This window comes from Labeo rohita, chromosome 7 (assembly GCF_022985175.1).
Source record: "Labeo rohita strain BAU-BD-2019 chromosome 7, IGBB_LRoh.1.0, whole genome shotgun sequence".
Taxonomy (NCBI): domain Eukaryota; kingdom Metazoa; phylum Chordata; class Actinopteri; order Cypriniformes; family Cyprinidae; genus Labeo; species Labeo rohita.
In genome coordinates, this window is record NC_066875.1 from 38281149 (window position 1) to 38300662 (window position 19514).

The window sequence follows — 19514 nt, forward strand, 5'->3', positions numbered from 1 at the left end:
ATGTCTTCCTAATAAAACACCAGCCAACTGTTTTATTTACTCGTCAAAGCCAGTCCTTCTTCTCACAGTCCAAAACCTAAAGTGTTGGTCTAACTCCAAACATATGAGAAAAGTCCAAACCCCTTAAAAATAACTACAACTGAACTCCAAACATGTTTTTGTCTACGCTCAGAGTGAAAGTTGCAAACATCTTTCATTCACTGTAGATGTCTGCTTTATAAGCTATTAAATAGCAAGCCTATATTTGGCCTTCCTGGTCTTGTTTAATAAAAACACCTGCCAGTTATCTGACCACTAATTCTAGTGCAGCATTTGCTGTCTGCTACAAAGCTCAAAGCTCATACCACATCTTAAAGCCCACTCACCAGAGCCCTGTGGTACTCACAAAAAACAGTGTGCCACTAATAACTGAAATAAAACCTGTAGGACAAGGGTGAAACTTCGCATAGTAGAATAGGGCTATTAAATACAATTGATCATTGATAAAGGAAATAATAATAAATACAAAGAAATATAATATTATTGATTGGTTGGGTCTCAGTGAAAACAGGATTTCTTAACAGCAAGTGAGCAATTACATGTTGCTGTCTTTTAAATGATATACAGTAAACTTTTCACATCAGCAGACAATATTCCACACAAAATATCCCTACAAAAGTATCACAGATTTTTGGTACAAATGTCAGGGCATGTCAAAACACCCTCAGACCCCAGAGGGTTAATAACTACTTGACTATCTACACTTTTATTGAACTAAAATCAACATAACATTTGCAATCGTGAGAATATTCAGCAAAATAGCTCTCTTGGTATGTTACTTAACTATATTATGTTATAAATAAACTACACATTTTGAATTTTTACCTCAGTGTTTCTTCTGAGTTCTAAAAAATACACTATCCATCATCAATCGCTGTTACGTTAAATGTATTAAAATCAGAAGAATCATTCTTGCGTTCCGATGCTTTGCTGGTAATTTTTTATTTTTATTTTTACGTTGTAAAAAAAGTCGAAAACAGTTTAAACTAGCTAGAAGGCTGGTGGTCAGCTAGCTGTAGCTCGACCTATATTTATTATTATTATTACTGAGAACATTATATACAGAAAAAAGGTAGTTCGACCTGTATTCTGTTAACTGTGAGTCTGTCTGTTGAAACAGTAACTACCAGTGGGGTTCTTTGGTCTGTCCAATGATTGCAAACGGTCATTAGGTCCGTCTGACAAGAAGATATTTTAGCGGAAATGTGACCCAAAATATTTAAGACCCATCGAATCTGAATTTAAGACATTTTAAGACTTTTTAAGGACCCGCGTATTCATCTGCCAAGCAAATCCAGCATTTCTGGGATGCCTTGAAACTAGATGTCTATAATTCTCTGCAATTTTTGGACTCGGGAGGTTTCTCTGCTGAAGAAACTAGGCTGGTGTCCACACCGGGCTTCATGCCTAGCTAGCCGTCCATCAGCTTTACCAGACAGACCATGCTGGCTGACCAGCTTCACCACCTATATTTTTCTGGTGGCAATGCACCGGACCAGCATTGAAATTCATACTGCTATGATCAGAGCAAATCCAGAAAATTTCCGTCTGCCTGAGGAACACAAGCTTTTCACTCTACCATCTGTTTGGGCACAGTATTCTGTTGTGTATATTTGTGTGTGTGTCAGAAACTACTGACCTTGTTGGCGTGCACTCTGCAGTCATTGATAAAGACGCTTGATGTTCCTTTTGTGGACCAGTGCAGTTTTGACAGCCCTGGCTGGATTTTCCTATCCAAGAACCGAATTCTCTCAGAAAAGAGACCCAGCTCATCTGCATTTAGAGCCTTAATGATTCTAATTGAGAGTGAACACAAAAATATAAGGGTAAGTTTAATGTTTTCATTTTCAGGTTAAGTCTTTCAGGCATTAACAAGTTTCTTTCACAGCATTTTTCAAAAACAAGCAAGGCCATTTTAAAAGAATAACAGAACAAGAGGGTGGTAAAAATGGATTAACAAGTCTTAGTGGATGTGCTTTGCCATTTGGGGCAAGTGGCCTGTTTAGCTTGTGTTGGGTTTAAGTGTTTGTTTCCAGCTGGCATGTGTAGAATGCATTAAATGTGGTAACAATACTGACAGAGATGACTCACTCTGTCCCTCTGAGAGTTACAATGAGTCCTCCAGTCTGAAGAGCGTGTGCGCTCGCGTGTGTGTGCGTACACGTTTATGTGAGAGAGGAGGAGGTTATTATTCACTACAGAATGAGGGACATAAGTGTGAATTGTTTTGTTCAGTGGAAGTGTGTATGTGTGTGTGTGTGTGTGTTTAATTCAAGTGCTTTTCTCTAGATTGGATGTGCTAAAGTCTTGAATGGAGATGTGTATATTGAGGCAGATGGAATGTAAATACTCAGTTTGTACTGAAGTGTAAGTGTGTGTAGGCTGAAGAGGTGAAGAGTAATAGCAATGTATATTAAAGATGTGAAGTTACCTGACAAGTACGGCATTTAAATATGCATGCGACTGGTAAGCATGCATCCATGTGTGAAAGTGCACTTGTTTTTCTGCACTTATGAAAAGCAAATTACAGTGCATTTTCTTAGAAATATATATTTCATCCAACATTTTAGATCAGTTCTTAATATAAAAAATATAAAAGTTTTATAAACTTAAAGGAGAAGTTTACTTCCAGAACAAAAATTTACATATAATTTACTCACTCCCTTGTCATCGAAGTTGTTCATGTCTTTCTTTCTTCAGTTGTAAAGAAATTATGTTTCTTGAGGAAAACATTTCAGGAATGTTCTCCATATAGTGGACTTCTATGGTGCTCACAAGTTTGTACTTCCAAAACGCAGCTTCATAGAGCTCTAAACGATCCAAGCCGAGGAAGAAGGGTCTTTTCTATCAAAACGATTGGTTATGTTCTAAGAAAAATGATAATTTTTATACTTTTTAACCTCAAATGCTTGTCTTGTCTAGCTCTGCGATGTGCATGCGTACTCTGTGTAATCCGGGTCAATACAGTTAGAGTATGTCGAAAAATTCCTATCCCATTTTCAAAGTCATCCTACATTGCTACAGAAGTACCGACCCATAAGATATATATTTCTCAGCTGGGATTGTTTAGAGCCCTTTAAAGCTGCATTTAAACTGCATTTTGGATGTTCAAACTTGAGGGCACCATAGAAGTCCACTATATGGAGAACATTCCTGAAATGTTTTTACATTTTTTACACTTTTAAACTTTTGTTCCGGAAGTGAACTTTTCCTTTAATACAGACATAAAATATAAAAGAATAGAATATACATAAAATTAAAATGTACAAAAGTGTCTGCGAGGCATATGGTTAGGATGTGCCACTTCACATACAAAATTTTGCTTTTAAAACACAGTGAAAGGAAGTGCTTAACCATCATAGAATGTTACATATCAAATACAGGAGGTCAAAGGTCAAACAAAATTCTATGAGCTGTTTTAATGATTTTGCAAATGTTTGCAAATACAACTTAAATGCCGAATCTCTTAGACTGTGTTATTTCCTAGCAATAAACACTAAATATATCTAAATAGATAAAAATAAAATAAAATAAAAAACTTGGTATTTGCAGAATTAAGAAGAATAAACATGTATGAGAGGTCCTGACAAGTTTTCCTGCATGTGTGTGTGTGTAACAGAGAAAGTTTCTGTCAGCCATACTGACCTGTTATAGTCCCTAACAACTAGAAGGACATTCTCTCTCAGGTTGTGGAGTTCCTCTCTGCGCTGATACACCTCTGTGGCATAGTGAGGGATCTCAAAGAGCAGCCGGTCCCAGTAATGAATCTCATTAAACATCTTCAACAGGTTCCTGAACACATAAACTCAGTTATACATTCAGAAAGTCTGTGTATTTGTGCTCATACTAGAATATTCAGCATGTACAGAAAATCTCCAGTAATGACTACAGAGCATGAAAGATTTAATATCAGCACAACCACAAATACCTATAAGAACTATAATTAACAGCATTCGAAACATATTCAACCTGAAGTCTAAGAGAATATTCAATGTAGCGTAGGATTTTATCCACTGCGGTCAAGTGGATTAAAATTACTATTTAATATTATTTATGTCCCTCAGCAGAAAAAAAGTGAGATGCAGATGTCTATGATATTTATACTCTGTCGTCTCTTTTAAAGCTAAAGCAATGATTTTTCAACAGAAACTTATGAAAACAAATATATTTTTTATACTGTGCAGCACACTGAATACTGAACCAGACAAAAACATCCCTGGTCAGTAACATAGGCACGTCTAATTATACTGACAATCACAGTGTGCACAGAGGTACTGGAGGGCCTGTACGCATGTGTGTTTGCGTAATCACATACTTGTTAAAGTTGATGTCCAGCAGGCCTGTCTTCCCTTTACAGCGGATCATGAGTGGCTGGTTGAGACTGCTGAGACACTCTCTGTTCAGACTCTGACTCCAGTCTGTGAAGATCCTCCTCACCCTTTCATCCAGAGTCTGACACAGCTTAGCATAATTCACATGCACTTCCTCTGCACTGCTGACGTGTGGCAAGAAATGAGCGCGCCGGAGAACCTAGACAACACATGTGCAAAAGACACATATAAACAGATGGGAAGAGCTCAGAGAGAACGCAGAGCCTCCTGTGAACACACATCTCATCACTTACAAACAAACAACGTCTTGAAATCTTACCGACTCACACATGCAAGGTCACAAACAATCAAAACAACCGTCAGAGCACAGCTAAGCTAAACAAACCAAGGGTAAACATAAAAAACAAATGAAGGATAAACTCATGTTGGGAATGTCTCAGGCTATGCAGCAACTATGTAAACATTCTGCAATGTCTAATCAGACCATCATTAAGCTCTGGTTTTTGTCTCCCTTTTGTTTCTTTGTGGGCCTTTTTGGGATCAGTTGTGGGGAAATGAAATATAATCATATCTGTGTCCAATTAAAGCTTATGTCTGCTCTTAATTGCCTTCTTAAAGAAAGCGGAAAATGAATTTAAACACAATGGAGAAGATAATGCACTTTGTAAGCAAACTGAAGACAGAAAGAAAGATGAGAAGTGAAAATAAGAGAAAACAAGAGCGAAAAATAGAGAGGAAGGGTGAGTGAAATGGAAAGTGACAAAAAGAATGAGAGAGCGAGTTTGTGGCGGCACAGCTGGCTTTAATAGCATTAGGGCCTGTGTGGCTGGATCCTGGCTGGGCTCCAGGGCCTCTGCTGGGGCCCCTCATTGGCCTCTGACACAAGGCTCTGAGCTCAGCACAGGGAAGAGCTCATCAGTGAAGTTAAGCTATCCTGTGACACCTTCCAAATTTACCATGATGGAGGTTTTGGGTTAGATTCATTTGTCCATAAAACCCAATAAAGAAAAAAGGGTACGGCCTAGTGCATGCTGGGACTGGACTGATTAGTCACACTGTGGTCTCCTGACGCACATCCAGTTGGTGCATCTTTCAGGCAGCTGTGATGTTTTGATTTGACTGTGGGCATTTTCACATCAGAGCTTGTGGTGTGGACAAAGTCACGTCTGTTTGAAGTTAGTATGTTTGACATTTTTATTATGAAAGGGAAACTTTTCTGTTTCTGAGTCAACAATTCCATTTATTTGGTGTCTTTGAGAAAGCACAAAATAATTAAACCTAACTACTGTACATTACACCATATATCCGATTACACTGCTCTTACAAAACAAGTGTTTGGTTTGTTTTAAAGGGATCCAAGATGTAGGTGACTTTGTTTCTTCAGTAGAACAAAAAATGATGATTTTTAAAACCATTGCAGTCTGTCAGTCATATAAAGGCAGTCAATGGAATCCATGGCTTTGAGAGTCAAGAAAACATACACAGACAAAACCACATTAAACCCTGTGGCTCGTGACGATACATTGAGGTGTTAAGACACAAAACAATCGGTCTGTGCAAGAAAGTGAACAGTATTTACATCATTTTTTTTCCTCTGATCCACCGCAGTGTCCAACTGTCCTGAGCACGTTCACAACAGCTGGCACATGACGTGTCAACGTGCTCTGGCATATACAACCATAACTTCAGTCGATCAGGCTCAAAAGTTGCGAGCCGGTGAAAAGTCAACATTCCCAGATGAGTTTGTGCAAGCAAACGTTATCTTTTCGTTTTTAATTGGTTGCAACAATCAGGATAAGCACTAGTAATTACCATTTTGAGTAGCAGTCGTACCCACAATCTCTGCACTGTGTTAACAATGAGTGACGTATACACACAACAGATCGCTTCCACGCATACATCTACTATGCCAGAGCAAGCTGACACTGTTGTGAACGTGCTCAGGACCATTGGACATTGCGGTGGATCAGAGGAAAAAATGCTATAAATACTGTTCAGTTTCTTGCACAGACCGATTGTTTCGTGTCTTAACATCCTCACTGTATCGTCACAAGCCGCAGGGTTTAATTTGGCTTTGCCTGTGTATGTTTTCTTGACTCTCAAAGCCATGGATCCTATTGACTGCCATTATATGACTGACAGACTGCAACGGTTTGAATTAAAAATCTTAGTTTCTGTTCTACTGAAGAAACAAAGTCACCTACATCTTGAATGCCCTTAGGGTAAGCAGATAAACATCAAATTTTCATTTTTGGGTGAACTATCCCTTTAAGTCAAATACAAACAAAATGAAAGTCATTGAGTCATCCTTGAGTGCCGATGTCCTGCAGAGTTCAGCTCCAACCCTGAAAAAAAAAACCCTCACCTGGCTGTAGCCTTAGTGATCCTGAAGACTTTGATTAGTGTTTGATTAGAGTTGGAGCTAAACTCTGCAGGACAGCGGCACTCCAGGACCGACATTGCCTATTCCTGTTTTAGACTGATGAGTTTTAAGTTTAAGATTTATTTGTAAGTAGTTTCAACTCTTAAAAAAAACAGCTTATGAGATGCATTTGTTAGTGAATCTGATTAATCAGTCTTGACAGTTGCTTGAAATACAGAATTTTAAACTGACCCTTCGCAAAAAACCCGGCCTTTAGTTACTGTTGCTATCTCTGACAAGCCATGGCACTGTCACACTACACATCATGTTCTCACGCAGTGAAAAATACATTGCAGAGCAAAGAGGAAACTGACAACATGCCAACAGACAAGACAGAGCAGGTCACATCTGGTATGACACTAAGTCTCAACTTTCAATTTTTGTTATTTTTTTATTTATAAAATTCAAACAATATATACCGTTTTGTGGCTCTTAAATGTGTCATGACAAATCACTGTATTGCCTCAGTTCAAAAAGCACACATGAATCAACTGTCTTTACTTAAAGGAGAAGTCCACTTCCAAAACAAAGATTCACATGTAATGTATGCACCCCCTTGTCATCCAAGATGTTCATGTCTTTCTTTCTTCGGTTGTAAAGAAATTATGTTTTTTGAGGAAAACATTTTTTGCATTTTTCTCCATATAATGGACTGATGGTGCCCCTATTTTGAACTTCCAAAAGGCAGTTTAAATGCGGCTTCAAACGATCCCTAATGCAGTTGTAAACGATCCCAGCGGAGGAAGAAGGGTCTTGCGAAACAATCGGTTATTTTCATTAATAAAAAAAACAATTTAAATACTTTTTAATCTCAAAAGCTCATCTTGCCTTGCTCACATTATATGTGAATTTTTGTTTTGGAAGTGGACTTCTCCTTTAAAAGATTACTCCATTTCCAGAATTAAAATTTTCTGATAATTTACTCACCACAATGTCATCCAAGATATTCATGTCCTTCTTTCTTCAGTTGAAAAGAAATGTATTTTTTGAGGAAAACACCCCAGGATTTTTCTCCATATAGTGGACTTCAATGGTGATTAACGGATAGCTCTGCGATACGCAGAAGTTGGAGGTGAAAATGAGATGGGAATTTCTCAACATGCCCTAACTGTATTGATCGGAGTACACAGACTACGCATGCACATCACAGAGCTAGACAAGACGAGCATTTAACGTTAAAAAGCATATAAATTGTAATCTGTTTTAGAAAACAGCTGATCCCTTCTTCCTCAGCTGGGATTATTTAGAGGCCTTTGAAGCTACATTTCAACTGCATTTTTGAAGTTCAAATTCACGGGCACCACAGAAGTCCATTATATGGAGAACATTCCTGAAATGTTTCGTCAAGAAACATAATTTCTTTACGACTGAAGAAAGAAAGACATGAACATCTTCGATGACAAGGGGGTGAATAAATTATCTCTAAATTTTTGTTCTGGACGTGAACTTCTCCTTTAACCTCTCTTCACTGCTTTCTAAAACCTGGAATACACTACATGATTTTTGCCCCGATTTTCTGCCAGTCTGGAGAAGTTGACGCTAGTTACTGAAAGTCAGAGCCAATCTGCAGATTTGAGCTGACAGATTCCATAGAAAATCACATAGTGTGTGATGGTCACAGACTCATTTTCAGCCAATTTTAGATCACATAATGTGTTCATTTGTCATGCATCTCCTAGCAAGTTTGTTGTGATCAGAACAACTGCTGGATGTCTGCTAGTGTGTGATCCTCAGTCGTGTAGTGTATGATGGCCAGTTTTCCTCTGTCACTATTTACAAAGTCGGTAAATGTATAATGCCTTGTGTTTTAAAAGCCGTGTAGTATATTCCAGCCTTAACTCAAACATAGAATCTCACCTCCATGGGTCTTTCTATCCGTGATCGGAGTGCTCGGGTCCAATGCGCCTGTCCTGCATGTCGAGGCATCTGAGCAGGAGTGAGAGATGACAGCCTGCACATCACCAAATTGATATCACACAGCTCAGCACTGAGCAGAGCGTATACATCCACTGTCTTTCTGTCAATAGTCCGCTTGATAGCCTGAGAAAGGTATAAAAGAGAAACACTCAGGTAATGTGGCAAATTGTGGTACAATTACTGTAATACACAGCGTCTTTTAGCTTATTTCTTCATGCGAATACATCCTCTTAGAAATCACAACCTAACAATTTACAGCTTTTCTTTATAATATTTGCCAGTGCCTTCTTTTCTAAATTATTTTATTTTATACATTTTTTTATATTACATTAACATTTTATATTTTAGTTTTTCACTTCTAATGGCATTGGCACCTTTTAGTTTTTGACTTAATATTCAGTTATAATGCATAAAAATCATTCTAGCTGAAGCTGCACTTTGAAATTTGAAATCGAAAAGGGAGAAGGGGAAAAAAAAAACTGACTGAAGGGGAAAGCAAAAGCCACGAGAGATGAAGGTGATTAACGAGGTAAACACATCTTAATGACAACAACCGAAGAGACAAGTGACACAGGTGAGACAGCAGTGGGCTTATATGTGTGTGTGAGGTCCTGCTACTGACCTCCTGAGTAAATGAGAGTAAAAAGGAAGTGACATCAGAAGTCTGTGTGTGGTCTGTTCTGCCTGAGTCATTTGTATTCACTGTATTTGCTAAGAAGAGTAGCAGTCTGACAGTGTGCAAGGTTTTAAAGGAGGTGATAAAGTGTGTGAGAATTGAAGGCTAAGTGTGTGTGAGAAAGACCTCTCGTCCAGACAGGTGCTGAAACACGTCAAGCAGCTGTACTCCTTCCTCCACACAGTTCACAGTCTCGAAGGTCGAAGTGATCAAATTCTGCATCATCACCTCCAGATCTTTCACTTTAGCACGGAACCTAAAAACACACACACGCGGATAAACAAGAGGCACAAAACAACAAAGAACTGGGCAGAGCTGTACAGCATGTTCCAAACACAATCAGTGCCCTCTATTCAAAGGCAGAGTCCAGCACACACACACTCAGCCATAAATGGTGGCTGGTATTGATTTGGGTGCTCTCAATATGCTGAGACACTATGAAACACCTGCCCCAGACACAAGCACAGCTGTTTGTCTTGGCAACAACATTCTAACCCTATGACCCGCCTCGGCCCCAATCCATCATGGCCATCAGACGCACATTCTCGCTCGCGCACTGCTCCCTTTCCCAAGGTCCGTCGGTGCCTGGGGCGGGGATATGAGGGATAATGGTCTCTGGAGGCTGATGGGCAGCCCAGGTTCCGTCACACAGACGGTCATGATGGTATTCAGATAAGCAGCCAAACTGCCTGCTGTCACAAACAGTTGTGAATGACAATAGGGGCATGCTGGGCTCAGACGCAAAGGCAACGCAAAGTGATCTTCTCCCTACTGCACATACATTTAGGCAGAATATTCATGAAAAATATCTATATGATCCGAATATGCGGGTCATTATATGCATATTTATGAAGATATGCTAATACGAGACGTATGGAAATTCCCAAAAGGCCAGTAGGCCAATAAGCAGCCGAGAATGACAAACATTTATAAATATACATGAGAACCAGAAGGACCGACTGCCTCATAGACAGGCTGGCAGAAAGACAGACACACAATTTGACGCGTTTTGCGTGTCACTACACAACAAAACTAGATCGCTCCCATTATAGTCAATGGAGCCATCTACAATGCAAGAGCCAGATGTGGCACCTTCATTTTACAAAAAACACAGCAACTGAAGCTTGTTTTTCCTACCCATATAAAGATCCATTTTATATATATTTCAATATAATGAATCTGAGTTCATTTTTTTTTACATTTTTTTTTTTAAGAAATTAAGAAATATATATTTTTATATTTTTTAAATAAATGCTGTTCTTTTGGACTTTCAATTTATTAAGAATCCTGAAAAAAATGTATCATGGTTTCCACAGACGTTTTAAGCAGCATAACTGTTTTCAACATTGCTATACTAATAACACATATTACTTGAGCATCAAATCAGCATATTAGAATGATTTTGGATCACGTAACACTGAAGACTGGAGTAATGTCTACTGAAAATTCATTTTAGCCATTACAGGAATAAATTACATTTTAAAATATATTTAAAAGGAAAGGGGTTATTTTTCATTTTTACATAATATTTCACAATTTCAAATAATGCAGCCTAGGTGAGCAAAAGACTTCTTTCAAACTTTTAAATGGTAATTTAATATTACTTAAATTTAGATATTTTTACTTATATGTGATGCGATCTAGGAAAACATAACACATTGTGAAATTTCACCTTGTTTAGGTTTTGATTCCATATGAAAGCTGAGTTCAAGCCCTGTTTTTATTTTGTCCAAAGCCTGAACGTAACAAAAGTTACGGCTATCGAAAAGGAGAAGTCCACTTCCAAAACAAAGATTCACACATAATGTACTCACCCCCTTGTCATCCAAGATGTTCATGTCTTTCTTTCTTCAGTCGTAAAGAAATTATGTTTTTTGAGGAAAATATTTCAGCATTTTTCTCCATATAATGGACTGGCATGGTGCCCCGAATTTTGAACTTCCAAATGGCAGTTTAAATGCGGCTTCAAATGATCCCAAATGCGGTTGTAAGCGATCCCAGCCGAGGAAGAAGAATTATATAAAAATAATACAACTTATATAATTGTTAATGCCAAATGCTCGTCTAAGCCGCGCATTCTTAACATAAGAGAAAATTATTTCTGCTTCCTGCAATAAATCATTATTTTTCTGCACTAAACAAGTGAACTTTACCAAGATATTTTCAGAGATGATAGACAAGACGTTATAGAATAATAATTTATTGAAAACCTTATTTTGACAAAAAACTGACATTCAACCTATTTTCCGAATTTCCTCAAAATGTCCCAGCGCAACATCCGACGGGTTTTCCCAGATCGCATCACATATATTAAATAACATTATGAAATTATTTGCTACTCTAAAAACTGCTCAGGATTTATTTTTATACCTCATTTGTTAAAAATGTAAGTAGGCTTTTATTATTAATGGAGTGCATTTAATCTTGATGAAGTCTAACCTAAAGCTCACAGCTGAGTGGTATCTGGTTATTGAACATTTAGAGGTGAAGCACAGCTTCCAGCAAATGCAACACACTGGTCGCTTCTAGTGTAGACATCGTGTTGGCCATATGGACAGGCTGTAGCTCATCTAACAATCAAAGCCAGCTATTTCAGAGCACCTCATATTTTCTCTGTGCCCTGATCAATTTACAAACACACTGCACCTGCTGTAGTCCTCATGCCAAGAGGGATTTCTGACATCCAGGATGTCCTTAACAGAGCGCAGGACCTGCAGGCTGTTGTCAAAGGTCGCCTCTATGTACAGCAGTCTCTGAGTGACCTCTGACCCCTGACGTCCTGCAAAGCATGGCAACGGCACTCGCTCACCCTCTTCCCAGCGAGCAAACTGCTGCTGATACTCACACACCTGAAAAAAAGAGAATGTGTTAGGGAAAGAAACTTGCGCAAATATGCAACTTTTGCGCAAATTTTTTTATTTTATAAAAAGTCCAACAGTCTGAAAACATTTCTTGCGAGAAAAAAAGAATGAAACAAAATAGCTCATAAAATTCAGTTTGACCTCCTACGGTTGATATACAACAGTTTCTGAAGGCTAAGCATCTCCTCTTATTGACCATTTGTTGAAAGAGAAAAGGGTTTTCAAGCCCTATCCATAGAAAGTGTCAATAGTATGAGGAACTAGTAGGAGCACACAGCAAAAAAATGTGCATGAACAAATATAAAAATGACAAGTGATATAAAAAACAGATCTCAGCAAGGACAGGAGTCCTGGGAAATACGAGAAATGAAAGCAATAACGACACAGAGATGTGAATTATTGAGAAATCTGAGAGGATACTCTCAAAATGTGTGCTTGAGAAAGTAGGGTGTAAAAATTCTGCATGCGTTTGGGAAGTGTACAGTTTGTTTGCATCATTTTGTAGCGTTTGCTCACCTCTATTAGATCTTTGCATCTCTGCACAAAGGAATCCACCAGAGCAAATATGGTAATCTGGTCAAGCGACCAACCCTGGGATGAATATCTAAAAAGAGAGAAGAAAAAAACAAGTTTAAGAAAAATATAAAGGGTGAAGATCATTCATCTTCATCCTCATTTTGGCTTCTACAGAACAGGGCCGTAAGGGAAAGCAGAGAAAAATTGAGAAGTCTGCTGTGTCACAACTCCCTTGCTAAAGGTTTTCACATTTCACACGGCGCACAAGCAAAACAAAACAACGGCGGTGGCTGGCTGCCATCCAGAGCAGCGAGGGATCAGGTCAGAAATGATCTGTCATAGGCATAATTGCATCCGCCAAAGTTCCATATCAGCCGGGCCTGGCGTTCCTCAGATTGCTTTTCACACCTCATTCTTCTACTGATGGAAAGGTAATCCTCACCGCCGCTCACAGACAAACACCTTTAGTGGGGCAGAGAGGAAGCCAGGGTCACAGGGAGGGGAAAAGAGAGGGAGCGCAAGAGAGATATATAGAAAAAGAGTGAGACTTCAGCAGGATAGCTGTGTTATCGGATAGGCGTGATAGTACATGTAAATTGAGTGATTTAGTCAAAGGGAGAGACCTGATCCACGGCCTTGTTTTGAGGGATTTCTATCCTGGAACTAGGAACTCTGTCAGACTGGGCCTCATATAAAACCAGACCTCTTAACTGGCCATTTCTGGCTTTCATTCTTGGTTTCCTCACAGATCAAACCTGATGTTAAGACACAATCCATTTAGAATGAACCGTTAGCCAGCGTTTTGCTATTTCTTTCATGTTAGCATGTGTGGGGTAATAACAGGCCACCAGATAGGCGCTAGGAAGGTCTCCACGCATAAAACACAAATTTCCTTTCATCTTTCTTACTACTTTGATTTATGCAAAGAAATCCCAGAAAAAAATGTAATATTTATTATTAAAGAGAAAAATAACCGCCGTCTGGCGCAACGACTAAATTACGATTTTCGCCCTTGCACGGCGATCATAGTCGTCAGAGCGGAGGATGAGAGCTTAAATTGAAATGCGGCCCGAGCTTTAATGACTGAGATTCAAAAACACATTGAAATGACGGTGAGCCGCGCACCAGCAATCAGTTCTCCTGAATCATTTACAGGACCGCCCGGCACGCGCATCTCCACTTCGTCTTTTAAATCCTTAATCACCAGTTAGCCCATGTTATTTCAGAAGGAACGGAGCTGCGCCAGCCTGCTCAGTTCACTGCGAAACACTTAATATCGCCATGAATTGTGGTCAGTTTGACAGCTATGCCCTTTAACCACGGGGATAAACAGCCAATATGAATGTTTTGGCATGTGAAAAAGCGTAAATCCGTCCAAATTGGTGTCTAATTAAAGAGGGGCTTATACGGGGCGTAATAATGCTCCAGTAAACGGCTGTCATGCAAAAGAAAGAAAGGAAGAGGGTCGGGGGAGGAGAACTTTTCTACAACTAAAAGAGGGAGAAAGAATAACAGACAAAGAAGAGATGAACACGGCTGTTTTGGGGAAAAGAGAGAGAGACGGAGTAAGTGATTATGAGAGAGACATGATCCAGTGGTGTAGGTCTCAGAGAAGGTCGTCATTGGGCGCAAAGTGATGAATGCACTGTCTAAACACACAGGAGGACACTGAGGTGAATGTCAGACATAGGCAGTAATACAGATTACAGACGATAAGCTATCTTTATGTTTATTCTCTTACACGCTCTCTGGCTCCAGGGTCACATCCCTTTAAACGAGTTACTGCATACCATGAACCATGATAAAACACTATTACAACATCCAGCAAGGTTAGAGATGTTGATTTAAACAGAGTATGAGAGAGAGTGGATCAGACTAGGAAGTTAAGTGCTTACGGAAAAGCGAAATGCAAACAACTGACCGCATTTTCACTTAAAATTAGACAAGTGTTTCCTACAAGTCTCCTCCATTACTGGTTTTAACTAGACAAAATAGCAGGGAGATTGGGACAACTTTATGCGGGGCAATTTGAATCAAATTTAATAAGATTCTCTCTCAGTCTGACGGAAAAAAACTGACTTTGGAGTTACATAAAAATATTTTTGGATGTCCAATATTTTTCTACTTCTGTCTGAATTTTTTTATGCCTATGAACTCAAAGTAACATGCATTTTATCTTTAAGTTGTTAGGTTAACTGCAAACATGAATGAAAATATTCTCACTGGTAGCTGTCATACAAGATTTCATCATGGCTGTGATGTCAGTGGCAATTTTAATGTTATGAAACGCTATAAAATCAGTGTATGACTCAAGTGTATGACAAAATTGAGAATTCTATCTGTAAAATGAAATGTGTAATGTATATCTTGTGTTAAAGTCTCATATACAGTCATAGCCAAAAATATCGGGACCCTTGCAATTCTGTCAGAAAATGCAAACCTTCTCTAGAAAACTGTTGCGGTTGCAAATGATATTTTTTTGTTTGCATTGGAACAACACACACAAAAAAAACAGAGAAGAAAAGTCAAATCTGATACAATTCCACACAGAACTCAAAAAATGCACTGGACAAAATTACTGGCACCCTTAACTAGCACCTCCTTTGGAAAAAATAACTGAAATCAATCACTTCCTGTAACCATGAATGAGTTTCTTACACCTCTACTGGAATTTTGGACCACTCTTCTTTTGCAAATTGCTCCAGGTCATTCAGATTTGAAGGATGCTCTGTTTTAAGATCTCCCCACAGGTGTTCTATGGGATTCAGATCTGGACTCATTGCTGGCCATTTCAGAACTCTCCAGCGCTTTGTTTGTAATCATTTCTGAGTGCTTTTCAAAGTGTGTTTTGGGTTATTGTCCTGCTGGAAGACCCATGACCTCTGATGGTAACGCAGCTTTCTGACACTGGGCACTACGTTGCGCCCCAAAATTCTTTGGTAATCATCAGATCATGATACCATTCACACAGTCAAGGCACTCAATGCCTGAAGCAGCAAAGCAGCCCCAAAACAACTTTGAACCTCCACCATGTTAGATTGTAGGGACTGTGTTCTTTTCTTTGAAGGCCTAATTTCTTTTTCTGTAAACAGTGCCATGATGTCCTTTACCAAAAAGTTGTGCTTTTGTCTCATTTGTCCACAGTATGTTCTCCCAGAAGGATTGTGGTTTTGTCACATACGTTTTGGAAAACTCCAGTCTTGCTTTTTTATGCGTTTGTGTCAGCAGTGGTCTCCTACCATAGCGTCCTTTTTCATTCAGATGGCGACAGATAGTGCAAGCTGACACTGTTGTACCCTGTGTCTGCAGATCAGCTTGAATTAGCTTGGAAGTTAACCAGGGTTCTTTATCCACCATTCGAACAATCCTTCATTGTAATTTTCCATTAATTTTTCTCTTCCATCCACGTCCAGGGAGGTTCGCTACAGTGCCATGAGCTGTAGACCTCTTGATGATATTGCGCACAGTGTACACAGGAACATTAAGATCTCTGGAGATGGACGTGTAGCCTTGAGATTGTCCATGTTTTTCCACATTTTTTTCTCTCAAATCCACAGACAACTCTTTACACTTCTTTCTTTTGTCCATGCTCAGTGTGACACACAACACAAAGGTTGACTCAACTTTTCTTAATTTTAACTGGTTGCAAGTGTGATTACTCTATTGCTCACACCTGTTACTTGCCACAGGTGTGTCTAAATACAAATTACAGGAGCATCACATGCTTGAAAAGCAATTATTTTTTACAATTCTGACAAGGTGCCAGTAATTTTGTCCAGTCCATTTTTGAGTTCTGTGTGAAATTTTATCAAGTTTGACTTTTCTTCTCTGTTTTATTGTGTTGTTGTAGTGCAAACAAAAACAATAAGCATGTGAATACCAAAATACTTGCAGCTGGAACAATCTTCTATTTTCTGAGAGACGTGTTGCATTTTCTGACAGAATTGCAAGGGTGTCGATATTTTTGGCCATGACTGTACGTAAGCAGTACACATACGGTACATACATGCATATATTAGACAAACAAACTGTATAAATATAGTATAAATTGTACAAACTGTATTTTCTTTCCCCTAAGCCTAAACTATACTAAATTTACTGGTATTACTATCCTTGTGGAGACATTTTGGTCCCCGTAATGTAGGGGGTACCAGGTACACACATAAGCACACTGGAAAAGTCACAAAATGGCAAAAGCAATAAATTGGTGTGATTAATCGACCAGATTAGTCCAGCTCTGTTCTGTGCATTTAAACTATACAAATACAATCTGCTTATCTTTTTTTCAAAGCACAACTCCCTGAGCAGTTAGTGGCAGTTGTGGTACCATGGCAATGTTTCCAACCATGGCAGATATTTTATGAGGTCATCTGTGTTTCAGAAGGTCTGAAAGGATTCAAGCTCAATCATTATACAGAAGAATAACCAGGCTGACCACAAGGGTTACGACTGAAACGGGGACAGGCTGCCCTACTCCTTACTGAGCAACCTTTAAAGGTATTGTCTGGAAAATCTGACATGATTGACTTGTAATTCAATAAACCTAAGGAAAAAGAATTAAAAAGAGGGAATGAAAGGAAAAGAGAGGGGTGGAGAGAAAGAGCACTTGAATGAAAGGATGAGGAATGAAAGGATTTTTATTGATTTTAATACCCTTTTATTCATTTATTTCAAGTTCTCCGTTTCGTTTCATTTCAGTATCAACTTTGTTTCATCTTTTCTTCTGTATTGTGAAGTACATCTAGGTAAAATGATCATTAAAAAATGCAGGGTAGAGACTTATTATTTAAAAAGCTAGTATTGCATCCCAAACACACCCTTTGATCTTGGCAAATCTAAGCACATAGTTGTGATATTGTTAGGATCTCTTCTGAAATTTGGAAAAATGTAACATTACTTCATGAGGGAAGACTTTTCCATTAAATCTCATTATTGTCCAGGAACATCAACTGAAATATTAGAGATCTAATTTGTGATTTTTCTTTCACATGAAAGTGAAAGTGAAAAAAAGAGGTGGAGAAGAGAGTGTTCAAGGCAAAAAAAAAAAGAGACTGAATGATAAAGTGAGTGAAACAGCAAAAAAAAAAAAAAAGAGAAAAAGAGAGGCCACCAGGAGGACAGAGGATAAAGGGCATGCCGCAGCTGACACCACATTAATCATGTCACAACACACACACGTATATATATATAAACATACACATGCACCGCAAGGTTGAGCAAACCAGCTTAAGTGATTCCTACTTATACATATGATGCCAGTAAAATAGCTCTGGAGAAAAACACAGGTGACCTTTGATTCATGGCTGTCCAGAGTGATAGAGTTGACGGCTGGCTTTGATCAATCATTTCTCTGAAAGCATCAGACGTGATGTGAGCTGCAAAAGTGCCAGTGACACTTGCTAATTTTCTGCTCCTCCAGTCTGTGCTAAGAACAACACATGATGGTAAAAATCTATGACGCTAAGTGCGTTTGCTTGCTGTTTATTACTAACAAACACACCCATGACATCTTAAAGCCTCGATCTCCAAGACATCGACCTAGAGCTGAACTCTAGTCTAGTGAAGACATTTGCGAGTGTGTGTGTAATGGTCTTCCTCCTCCAACTGAAAATAGAAAAAGGTCTTTTTTCGTTGCTTAACACCAAACCTCAAGCATCTGGATCCAAGCTTTAACATTGGCCATTTATAACGCTGTCTGCTTTACACAGGGCACTCACTCTCGCACTCAATACATCGTAAAGCAGGGACAATCAAATCCTACCTCGGAGGCCTGCCGTGCCTTAAGTTTTTAGTTGCAGCGCTGTATTGAATTTACTAGTGCAGCAATCGATTCACTTCAAGTGCTGCCATCGGCCCAGGCCGCAGGAGTACAGGCTATTATTGCTGCAGCTGGCAGGCCATTAATGGTACTGCAACAACAAATGCCTCATAATAACAATACTAGCATGCTCTTCTGTAACGATTCTATTCACAAGTTCTCAAATGTAAAGCGTTCCTGATGCTCTTGTGCAATCAGTAAACACAGTATCATTACTGAAAAAAAAACAGATTTTTTTTTCTCCCAAATATCAATATACTAAATAACAAACCTGAGTATACTACTTTGACAAATATCTTCATCAGATCTGCAACTATGCCAATGCTGACAATGTCATGACAATGAGTATCTTGTTTTTGGTGGAAAAATTGAGAAATGTCAAGACGATGATGAAAGAATTTTGATGCAAAAATAAATATTTAGTCATAATTTTTAGTCCATTATGTTGTTTTTTTCCTCACTTTGTTCAGTGAAAGTCTGCTGGGACCAAGTCTGTTTGTTCATTGGATGAACAAAAATATTCTTCAAAATAACTTTTCACATAGACAAGAATTTGCATGGTTTTTGAATTGAGTAAATGTGTTTGATTGTCACCAGATTTTATGTAAATAAAACAGTCAAACAAAGCACCCATAATTAACCATAGGGGAGATTTGGACTGAACTAAAGTAGGCCTGTTTTACCAGCTTTAACTTTTAAAGGGATAGTTTGTGACAGAAGAGCTGCATTGAGATGCATTACTTGTGTTCCTTAAATTAGTAAACAAAAATGTGACCCTGGACCACAAAATCACAAAAAGTCTTAAGTCACTGGGGTATATTTGCAGCAATAGCCAAATATACATTGTATGGGTCAAAATTATCAATTTTTCTTTTATGCCAAAAATCATTAGGAAATTAAGTAAAGATCATGTTTCATGAAAATATTTAGTAAA

At 38.6% G+C, this 19514-nt stretch overlaps 1 protein-coding gene across 1 annotated transcript in view; it reads right to left on the reverse strand.

The window, feature by feature from the left end:
- Positions 1 to 19514, reverse strand: part of dnah2 (dynein, axonemal, heavy chain 2) — a 179045-nt gene that overhangs the window by 135858 nt on the left and 23673 nt on the right. The window contains exons 10-16 of the mRNA XM_051115409.1: positions 12763 to 12850; positions 12032 to 12234; positions 9512 to 9641; positions 8650 to 8832; positions 4355 to 4569; positions 3685 to 3831; positions 1679 to 1835 (exon numbers count right to left, since the gene is read on the reverse strand). Coding sequence (XP_050971366.1) covers positions 1679 to 1835; positions 3685 to 3831; positions 4355 to 4569; positions 8650 to 8832; positions 9512 to 9641; positions 12032 to 12234; positions 12763 to 12850 — 1123 coding nt within the window. The remainder of the gene's footprint in view (positions 1 to 1678; positions 1836 to 3684; positions 3832 to 4354; positions 4570 to 8649; positions 8833 to 9511; positions 9642 to 12031; positions 12235 to 12762; positions 12851 to 19514) is intronic.